General features: G+C 36.2%; 1 protein-coding gene across 3 annotated transcripts in view; it reads left to right on the top strand.

Moving 5' to 3' along the window:
- Window positions 1-12015, top strand: part of LOC111507951 (uncharacterized) — a 353913-nt gene that overhangs the window by 231416 nt on the left and 110482 nt on the right. For all 3 annotated transcript variants that reach the window (XM_074178365.1, XM_074178366.1, XM_074178367.1), the window contains 2 exons: window positions 4640-4808; window positions 8353-8395. In XM_074178365.1, coding sequence (XP_074034466.1) covers window positions 4640-4808; window positions 8353-8395 — 212 coding nt within the window. The remainder of the gene's footprint in view (window positions 1-4639; window positions 4809-8352; window positions 8396-12015) is intronic.

Genomic DNA, 12015 nt, shown 5'->3' with positions numbered 1-12015 from the left:
AGTTAGTTCATAGGCGTACAACCGATTCTGTTTCGAATCGAAAGTAATAATATTGTATGGGTGAAAAAATTATACCAAGTATTACCAACGAATTTATATTCATCATACTTCGCATTTCACTGTTCCTGTTATTGAATTATATCGAGCTGAGGCTTATGTCAAATAATTTCAACAGCTGATATATCCAATATCAACATAATATTCTATTAGTTGAATGTTCCTACTTTCAGAAATAATTTGTATTTTGCAAATTCAGAACGATAATTTTTTAAATATGCCGACGAGCGTTGTCGTGGAGCAGGATTGGACCTTGTGGACCAGCCGCTGACCACCATACAGTAACCATATTCTCTTTTTAGTGAATTTTCGTTTTCAGTAAGTGCCTGAGTGGTTCATCGATCTGTAACCACTGTTCTGTACGTCTCCTTTCCATCACACGTGTCGATCTGATCCAAAAAAGGATCGTTTTAGTTGCGAATAAGCGAAGAACAGAGTTCGAAACGTGACAATTTCTGTCGATCGTTCAAATCATGGGGCACCACCTTATCGAGCTTTTTGACCTCTCCCATACGTTTTAAACCATCGAAAACCGCATGGGAGCTAACACCCAGTTCTTTCGTCATGACAGGCACCGTTTGTGATGGGTCAGTCTACACCAGGGTACTCAAATCTCCGTCTTGAATTACTGTAGGTCGACCACTTCAGGACTCATCTTCGAGACTGAAATCTCTGGAACGAAATTTCGCAAACAAACGTCGAATAGTGCGTTCATTGCCAAATGATTGCTAAATGCCTGGATGATTTCTCCGACTGTTTCGGCAGCGCTTTGGTTCAATTTGAATTCGTCGAGAAAAGTTGGTCGAAAATCGCTTAACGACTTCATATTCGAAAAAAAGTTAACAACGTTAAAGTTAAATAAAAAAGAAGAGTTGAGGTGAATGATCGTTTTTTCGGTGTTCTAGAAAGATTGGAAAGACGTGTGTCGCTTGTTTGCGGATTTTTCTTTGAAACTCTTGTAATTTTGCGGAAAAGTTAGTCAAAGGAAGGTCCTCTGACTATTTCTAGAAGATTTGTTCCCGAATTGCACAAGTTTACTAAATTCACATTGAATAATTACTACATTATCATTATCATCGAGGTAGGTTTTATCAGCCTTTGCATGTATTACATTCAAATTTATGTGAACCCGGTCAAACTTTTCATGAATATGTTCTTTTTAGGGCCTTTTTCACTTTTGCTACTTGTTATTTTACGTTACGTGGGCTTATCAACTATCCTACTTTACATCAATTTGCCTTTACGTAAGGGTTCAGTTCAGCCTGGTTTTACTTATCATTGAAGATAAGGGTCGAATATCTAGTTGAAGATAGCCCGTGGTAGTATTCATCACCCAAGCCTAGATCATTGATTGGAAAATAAGTTCACCCAGGAGCGCAATCACTCCCCAACTTGGACATTCAGTCGAAGTGATTACGTAGCGAGAATTTTGGATGCTTCATTTAAACGCCTAGGCCTACCTTGCTACACGGTCACTCTCAACAAGACAACATCCTCCTACGAAGCTGTACCCAGGGTGAAAAACAATAACTATCACAAGTGATCTGTATCGTTATTCATACTGTTTTTCTGGCTAAAACTAAATAAAGTTTTTTTCTACTACATATATCTTGTCCTCCTATATATTATATACTTACTTTTGTGAACTTTTGGTATCGATACCTAAAGGGGACTCCTTACTTAATATAAACGATATCGGTTACCCCTGGCTATTTGTTTGAATAACGTTGAAATAGAGAGCTAGAGCGCGATTTATTTTGTTGTCCTATTTTCACACCGAAAAATAACCGAAATGTAGTTTTTTTATCGTTGGAAATTATACAACTCCCCACAATCACTCATCATAGTGTTTGAATCTCAATCTACCCACTCTTTGAGAGATTTTCTTCTACCTTGGATCCTCTATTGCATAATTCCGAGAAATTGAAAGTGTAATGGAAGATCGGGAAGGTAGAAAATAGTACGAATAACAAACAGTAACACATAAATTACAAGTATATAAGACGACATATTAGAATGAAAACACATAACATCGAAACGGATAAAACTTTCAAAACAACCTAATATATCGAAAATTCAATAACATGTTTGAAGATTTCAAATGTATTGTATTGTATTGGATGTATTTTAAGCATGGCCTCTATGAACAAATAACTTTAGACTCCGTGTTTGGACTCTGACGTGGATTCAGATTTTCGTCATATTACGTGGTTTCTGTCTATTACGCAGATTTTCAGGTACCAGAATGACACACCGGTCCAATTATTTTCAACTTTTTTGGGAAAAAATGTCTCCATCAATAAACACGAAATGAAATTAATTTTTTTTCTTTTCTTTAAGATTTACCACAATTTTTGTTCGATAATGAAGAAGTAGCAAGCTAAAATACTTTTTACGAAAAAAAATGATCCAATTTTTGTCTTTTCAATTCAAATATTTTTATCTATGACAGGGAGAGATGTGAGAGACAGAAATTATTGTTGATGTTCATTACTGATATTTTCATTTCAATAAACGACGTTGAGGTCAGTTACTGACCGATTTTTCAGGAAGTTAGTAGCCTGTGCAAGAATTTCATTGGGAAGATCTAATCATTCCCTCAATGAAAGTAATTTTGTCAATATCAATCAATCTCAAGCTGGATCGTTTCAAAATTTCCAGTTATAGTTGAGATTTAAAAAAAATACAATGTTCTGTGAACACCAAAACAATTGTTTATGATCATGGGAAGATTATCTGAATTTCTACCATGTTGAGATCGTGGATTTTACGACGATAGTATAGCATATTTTTCAAGTGAAGATGAAGATGATGAGATATATGTGATTGATGACTTGCTTATTTTCTGATAAATCATGATCACTTTAATGAAATGAATAAAGACAGTTTTGTCTAATTACCACGAGTTAATTTTATTTATACGACCGGTTTCGGGTTTAACTTGATAATGGGGTTAAACCCATTATCCCAGTTTCATTAAATTGAAGATGATGAGTCTTGCATTGCCGTAAATTTGGTGTCTCAAAGATGTATTCTCAAGAACAGCTTGCACTTGACTATTTCTGCCTGAATTTTTTGAGTCATTGAAGATAAAGGTGAATACTTCCTTGACACGGGAGTACTGAAGATTCATTCCAGGGTTTTCTTTCCAGGTCTAGAGCAGATGTGCATAAGATTCACTGAAATACTTGTATTTACCCTGCAGATCACACTAGTCTTATCTCTGCCTGTATTTCTTGAGTCACTGGATATAAAAGTGAATATTCCTTCAATAGGGTACTACTAAAGATTTATTTGAGGGTTTTCTTTGCATGTCAAAAGCAAATACTCATAAGACTTACTGATACACTGATATAAACCTTGATCTACTTATATAGATCAAGAATAGGCCTTTGTCTTGAAACTTTTCCTTTTTGCGTATAATGCTGATTTTATTGCTTTATTTTGCTCATATAATCAGAAATGCGTTCGTTTTATCGTGTTTCTACTTCATTAAAAAGTTTTCTATTTCTCTTACCTGGGATATAAAATCTAGCACACCACTGCCTGCGCTTTCTTATATAATAGCAAATTTATTGAAGGCCGTTTACTCGCGAGACCCACTCAAAGGTGATATCTCGAGAAAGACAACCCATTGGCACAAGAATAGCGTACTATAAATTTAATGGTAAGATGTAAGATTATTCTTGGAAGGTCGAGAAACTTGAACCGAATGACTCATTTGTTTTCTTGCGGGATTCTCCTTGTAATCATAGAAATAAATCCTGGCAAATTTTTTATTGAAAGCGTGGTTGACGAAAATATATGAAAGTCAATTTTGGAATTGGTTTCGTCTGTTTGTTTCGAAGATAAAAACAATAAGGTTTTCTGAGGGCTATTTTTGAGACTTTATCAAAGGGAATATCTGTAGAAGGAAATGACTATTGTTTTATGATATATTATTTAGAATTAAAAGTATGTTTCACAGAATTAAAAGTATGTTTCACAAAGAAATGTATTCTATTCATCAGTAATTTGTCGTCTTCAATAATTTAGATACTTATCTTGATGTTTCGGAGGCTACAATCTGCGTCCTTCAGAATTGGAAAACATTCAGTTCAGTTCAAGAACTGAAACTTGAGTTCATGAATATGAAGCCAGCATGAAAATTCGTGTTTTCCTTGATATATTATCAAATCTGAAAGGTATGCGAACACTCGTAAAGTTTTAACTAATTGAAACAACAGTGAATAGTTAAAAGGGACAATAACTCTAATAAAAGTGATAAATTGTTTTTTGGAGTACGTGTCCTCCAAAACGAAGTCTACATTTTTTTTGTGAATTAGGGAGTAGATGAAACGTTATTTCGGATGATACGCAATTGATCAGGGTAGAACTGAAAATACTGGAATATTATTACTACTACTATTTACTATTATATAGCCCACGTTTTTCGACGGCATAATCGCAAATATTTACACATGCTGATAAACACCATAATTTAAACTTAAACTGATATTCATTTTCTGTGAAAACCTCATTCTATTGTATTATTGTGATGAAGTGAAGTGTCGTGTTATCTGATATCAATTATCATTTCCAGCCTGATTATTATCGCGATGCTGCACATTTTCACCGAATCGAAGATGGGCCTGAATACCGATTGGAAATACCAAATGCCAAAATAGATTACACTGGTACCTACACGGTGTACGCGAAAAATTGCCATGGAGATGCCAAGGCAATTATATCACTTCAAATAAAAGTTAGAGGTGAGTCAGTTTGTCGATCATTTTGGAATATATTCAGTTTCCCTCAACTCAGTGAAAGTAGACATGATCAGCACCATATTCAATCTAAATACCGTGCATTCCATTTAAAACGAGCCACCCTGAATAACTTTTGGTATAATAATTTGCAGGAAAAATAGAAAACACGTCAACCATAGTGTACAGGGGGACACATTTTGACATATTCACATTTAATATTACTTTCCCTATCGCACCATAGGCATGTCACCATTTTTTTTAATGGATCACCCTATATTGTTTCGCACTATCAGATGCTCCATTATGAGTAGATTTCAAGAATAAAACATATGGTCTGAAGCTTATGGTTCGGGAGCTACAAATTTTTTGAGTTGAAAACGAGCCACCCTGAATAACTTTTGGACCAATGATTTTCAGGAAAAATAAAATATTACCTCAACAATAGTATACAGGGGGGCATATTTTGACATATTCACGTTTGATCTAACTCTCCCTATCGTATCCCCCAGAGCATGTCACCATTTTTTTCAATGCATCAATTGTTTGGCATTATCAGATGTTTCATGATGAACAGATTTCAACAAAGTAGGATACATTATGGTCTGAAGCTCATAGTTTGGAAGCTAAAAATTTTTGAGTTAAAAACAAGCCACCCTGAATGAACTTCCGAACGATTTCTTTCCTTGGTTTCATAGGTTTTTTTGTGAAGTATACTTCAAAAAAGTCCCATTTTGCCTAGTTAAGTTTGAATTCGATATTCTCTCCATTTTTTATTTGTCTCATTCTACAATAACGATTACCTACCAGAGGAAGTTACAATAACTGGTGTTTCTGTTTTTGTGAATTCTTGAGAAGCAATGGTTTATACGCTTCGAGAATTGATTGAAATAGTGAGTTTGTACTACTAGAATGTAAATAGTGCTAAAGCTGCTGCTCGTATGTTCAATGATAATTATCCAGGAAAAAATGTACGACACAAATACGTTTCGGAATTATTGACCAAATTAATGGAAACTGGATCTGTTAATAATAGAAAGTATAACCGTTCAGGAGTTGTTAACGATGAAGCTATTTGTACTACAGTTTTAGGGCACGTTGGACTAATGGAAATATCGAGTTTTGTGAAAGTCTCACTGAACGGATCAACGTGCATTAGAGTTTCTTGTGTAAAATTTGTTTTTCGTATGAATTTACGTTTAGTTTGAATGGAGAGGTGAAGAAACCTGTTTCCATTTCACACATTCATGATTCAATGTTGACGAATGATATCATCAGGAAGGATGGAACTTTTTCACGTCCTTTCAACGTAGCTGAAGTAATTGAAATGGAACATTATCGATTGTCCTTCATTGGTTATCATTATGGATATATTTATTAGAAGTTTTTTCGGGCGATATTTTTCATGAAGCTTGAAGTTTTGTAAGTTACTTTTTGTCAAATACCGAAAAAAATTTGAAAATTCTCACAAACTACGCATTTCCTGATGGATTACGCATTAGTATGAAAACTAGCGCTCACAAATAAGGCAGTCTAATGAATATAAAGCTCTGATTTTCGAATATTTTCATTTTATAGCTATGTTATTGGCAAAATAACAAAAGTAGTTATTATCAGAGTATCATCTATATTTATTTACCTGACAAATTCAGAATAACAGAGGGCGGAAGTTGGATTTCCACAAGAGATATTTTAATGACTTCTTTTAAGATTTTCTTCAATAGATATACAATACCTTGGGTGTTATACTTGCTATTAAGGAAAACTTGAATAGGTACTGTCTAATGATTATAGATTAAGTGGGTCAAAATAATATCTTTATAATTATATTTAGGCGAATTCGTATAAAGCAATGTACCTATGTTCTTGTATTGGAAATTTCATAAGAGTTATGTAGGAATTGAAAGAATTGCAATACATTTTTCATTTTAGTCGACTAGAAAATAATGAATAAAACTTTCAGAAATTAAGAAAAACCCTGAAACGCGAAAGAAGAGAATGGTCTGATTACTGTGTCTATTGAAAACACTTTTCCCTTACCAGAACAAAAATCCTGTCTCTCTACGCTCGTTTTGCTCACCAGTTAGCATCATCAGGAGATGACTAAAACTGATTACTGTGTGTCCAGGATTTTCTATCATCCTATCAATTCCTTCTAGTTTGAATTTCAATTTGTAGATTTTCATTTTAGAATACGAATCGACTTTGAGTATACCATCTGTGAGTTGAATATTGCGTCGTCTCATTCACTCTTTCATTTCTTCTTTTTTGGATACGTTGATGCATTTTTCAATTTCCACATTGTGCTAAAGAGCATTGTCTTTTTTCAGGAAGATTTAGAATTAACATTACTTAAAAACAACTTCTTGTGATTTTCGTAATTCACTGTGGTAGTAAGTCAATTTTGTGTTTTATGAGATTTCAATTTCTGATGACAGATTTGCATTAATCCACTTCCTCTCACCCTGTGTTCACTTTGATCGGTCTCTATCCTTTTAAAATCGGTGCATGTGTGTGGGATGAATGGAATATGAGTTTTATCCATATAAATTATTGGTCAATATCTTTGTATCTTCAAAATATTTTCTCCTCAAATGTTGGATTCATGACTTCTCCATGACGTATTCACGAAACACTTTGCTGTGAGATTTTCACTAAACAAAAACGTAACACGTGTTTCGCTATACAATAGCTTCTTCAGGCGTGTCTTTACTACACGTCTGTTATAGATGTTCATCAAGTATCGGCCAATCCCATCACATACTTTTCCATAGGTAATCTCCTATTATTTCTTTTCCCCATCTATATTCATTTTCTCTCAATACTCTCCTCAGGAAGAGATTTTTCTCTTCGACATATCGTCGAAGAAGACTTTTGCCATTCTGTATCTTTTTTTTTGTTGAAGTGGAAAATGAGGATATTTCACAAACTTCGATTTCTTTCGTTTATTATGTATTCTTTTAATGACATTCAGATCTATATCCGATGAATTTTCACTACGTTCTTGAACGTTTTTTAAGTCAATAGGATGACCACTATTCACTTTTCATTCCATAAATAACATTTACAATCATTCACCTCGTTTATCCTGTTCAAACTCAATGTTTCTGCTCAGAAAAAAATTTAATTTTCAATACACATTTTTGTCACATGCTGTTTTGCCAGCTAGATTATTTATTTATTAAGCGCTCTCATCGTCTTTCAACGCGCATCGAGTATATTCCTACAGTTGACAAATTGTATATATTATGACCAAAAACAATATTAGAAGCCAACTGTCCATGTTCATCCACAAATGAAGGAAACAAATGAACGAACTATTGAAATATATCTCATAATATACCGTTGCATTAAAGAATTATGGAAAGATAATAGGGTGTTCCATAGCGATGTGGACTATGTTCTCAAAATTCTTCAAGTTTTTTTGCATTGAGGTATTTAATCACTAAAGTTTGTTGATTCAATCCTGCAATTGATTCGCATCATGTATCATATTTTCACATGTTAAAATGAGAAAAGTCCACCACTTATATTATTTAATTCTGTGCAGATCCAAATACTTCAAACGAAGCTATGGGAAAGAAGAAAATAGGGTAAGTGAATCACTATTTACATAACTTACGCTTTCCATATTTCCGTCATTTTGTTTTCCATTTTGTTCAAGCTGCTTGTTACAAATGAATGAATCATCACGTTTCAGAATTTTGATACCGTAAAAATACTCAATAATAAAAAAAGATACTACCTACACCACTGAAGAAATGAGATTTCATGTTATGTTACTTATCGTAATACCTACGAATTAGTTCATTAAATGAGAAAACATCAGACGGAAAGCTAATGACAGCAACATTTCTGGTGTACAAGTTTCTTCAACAAAAAAATGGTAGAAATTTTTTCTGAATATCAAATTTCCGTGGTGAATAATCATTTTGTTTTTGATTGAAAAAATCAAAATGTCACTTTGTTACTCTTAAGTGTTTTCCAGGATAAATTACTGCGATGTTCCCTATGCTCTTTGTATAAACTCCATTGACATCAAATGAATTCAAAAGCACTAAAATAGTTGCTGAATATGAGCGATTGAAGTTTCCCTCATTCTGCTTGCTGCTTTTACAGAACTTTAAAATACCAGAACCCTCTCTACTTGTACAATATTATGTACATCATATCGCTATGATGTACATAATATGACCATTCCACAAAAAAGTTTACTTACTCTTCTAATGATTCACACATAATTTTACAGAATATCATTATCTTATCACATTGCCAAAAGTATGAATAAAATACCACTACAGTTGAAAGAACTCTTGTTATCGACTTTCCGCACGTGTATCATTAGATTTATCGATAGATAGTAAGATCTATGTGAGATAGTTCGTTTACTTTTCTGTGTGTTTTTTATGATAATACTTCTTCAATATTATCTGAGAATTATCATTTTAGCATTACCTATGCTTAGAAAAACTTTATTTTATGTTTTCTACACTCGTATGTTGGTACACTCGTACCGATATAAAACGTACTGCTATCGAAAAAAAATAGATCAGAGAATCTGCATCAAATTTTGTGTAAAAAATAGAATTAGGTGCTCAAAAAACATTTGAAATATTGACAGTGGCATACAGTGATTGTACTATGATCAATTCGATCTTCTAAAATAAACCACTGTGATAAAATAATACTATTTTACGTTAATTTTGTCCGATCTTAATTTATCGTCCCATTCAGAAGTTGAAAAGGGGGGACTTGTACAATTGTACAAAAAAGCGATAGAATGTTATTTACTTACTGTCATCGATGACATGGGTGGATTCAACTCATGCCGTGACAAAAAGTCGTAATTTTTTAAACGAATTGAGTGTTTTTTCTTATAATGTTATCCGTATTCGGTACTGACTAGCCGATATGGCAAGTGTCTTACGGCGAAACATCGGATGTCTACCAGTACGATGACAGTGTTCCATGTGAAATTTCACTTCTTTCATTTATTATATTGTGTAGGAATCCTGTGAATGAGATCTGATTCGATCCCATTAGGAATGTTTGAAATACGAACTGAATAGAGAAAAGTGTTTCTCTTATAATTCAGCGTATATATAAAAGTATTTGTTCCGGAAGTATTTTCCATTCGGGTAATTCAATATTCATATGAAAATAGGTGTTTCAAGAGGATTTTTCCTTCTAGTTTGTGTGAAAGTTACTTCTTTGCATGATCTACACATCTTTGTATAGAGTTATTTTTCGAATATTACTGGAGTTTTTTTTACCAACACCAAATCGCTATTTTTAACACCTCGACACGTGTTTCGATCACCAAGTGATCATCTTCAAGAGGAAGATTAAACTAGGAAGCACATATACTAAAATCTTATTTTCAAGACTGAGTTTTGAATTTCTATTGACCAGAGGATAGAGTTTAGCTATCCTCATCTGCACTTTGCTCTTGATATAATCAATGTGATTTGCCCAGGTGAGTTGGCGGTCTACCCAAAGACCTACGTACTTGACTCGCGTTTGCCATTCGATCTCCCTGCCTGAAATCGTGACCTTTGTGTCTGGAAAAACTTTATGTCTCCCCAAGTCTATCGCCTGACTTTTTTCTGGATTTTCTCGAATCTTCCAGTCAAGGTACCAGCGTTCGAGGTCGTCCAATGCGCGTTGCATGTAGACGACCGCTAACGCCCGACCCATGGAAGAAGCGAGGAGAGCCGTATCATCGGCGTAAAGGGAAACCTTCACGTGATCGAACCTCGGAAGGTCGCTCACGTAAAAGCTCAGAAATGACATATTCCGCCAGACCAGACCCCGAGGCAGATCGAAATCGAGCATTTTCTGTAGCAGGCCTTTGTGCCAGTCTCGGTCGAAGGCTTTCGAAATATCCAGGAGGACGAGATAGACTGTCTTCCTGTTGTTCAGCTCTGAGATGGAATTTTCGATCAGTCTCAGGGCTTGCAGCTCGGTGGAGTGTGCCCTCCTGAAGCCAAATTATTCGTCAGGCAGAACATTTCGGTCTTCAACTTCTTCTGTTAGCCTTTGCAGCACAACACGTTCAGCCAACTTAGCCGTTGAGTAAAGCAGCCTAATCGGAATTATGACAACTACGGCATGCTTCCATCTTCGAGAAAAGTATCTGAGAGTGATTGAGCTGTTGATAATGTCCAGCAGGTATCTGATGAAGTTCTCCGGGAGCTGCTTCAACAACCTGTTGTTGATTGAATCAATTCCCGGAGTCTTCTTGGGTTTGGAGGCCCTAATGTACCCCTTCAGTTCTTCCTCTGAAGCTGGACGGATCACGTCGTCATCATTTTCCCTAAGGATGAGCCGAACCCGGTGTTCCAGCCGGATATCACGGTCAATGTCATCATCCGGATCAACGTCAAGTTGAAACTGACTCTCCATTGTGTCTGCAAAGGCCAATGCCTTCTCGGCGGGGAAGTAGCAGATGCGGCGCTGTCCGTGAAGAGGGAAGGGAGCGGTTTTCCTCTTCTCGAGCCTGCGGATGACTCGCCAGAGCTCGCCATCCCCAGGTTCGAGCGATTCCAAACACTCGCTCCACCTCTCGTTTCTATAGTCAGTGATGGCCTGTTACACCTGGTTGGCCATCCTGCTAGCCGCAGCCTTGTCTCCAGGGTAGAGAGTCCGCTGATAAACTCGTCTGAGTCGATTTCTCTCCCGGATAAGGTTCTTTATCCTGGGAGGAAACTCATTGTAGCTCCGCAGAGGACACTCTATCCTGGTTGTGGCTGCGCGGAAAGCGTTGTTCACAGACAATTCGAAATGTGCCACTGCCGCGTCGAAACCGTTGCGAGTTTGAAGCGCCTCACGGTCTGTACGTGTCTCCACTAGGTGAGCCTTGAAGGCTTCCCATTTCGTGAATGACCTAATGCGATAATCCTGGGGAGGGAGATCATCACCCAGCATCAGGATGACTGGATTATGATCTGAGTCAAGTTCCGACAAAGTGTACACTTCGCAGGACATGGAGACGTTCCTGAGCAGTGCGATATCAAGCACGTCAGGCCTTAAATCCCCACGGTAGAACGTGGGCTAATCTGGACCCATCACTCGATACTCATATGCCTGTCAGCATGCGCATGGAGCGCTCGGCCGTTCGCATTGGTGAGTCTGCTCCGCAGATTGTGCTTGGCGTTGAAGTCACCAGCAGCAATTGTGGGGGTATTTGTCGACATCAGCAGTTCATCCAGTG

The sequence above is a fragment of the Leptinotarsa decemlineata genome, unplaced genomic scaffold (assembly GCF_025532065.1).
Source record: "Leptinotarsa decemlineata unplaced genomic scaffold, Ldec_3_MD MMD2_tig00003736_RagTag_RagTag, whole genome shotgun sequence".
Classification (NCBI taxonomy): Eukaryota; Metazoa; Arthropoda; class Insecta; order Coleoptera; family Chrysomelidae; genus Leptinotarsa; species Leptinotarsa decemlineata.
The sequence above is the reverse complement of the archived record's forward strand: the minus strand, read 5'-3'. Positions and strand labels throughout refer to the sequence as shown.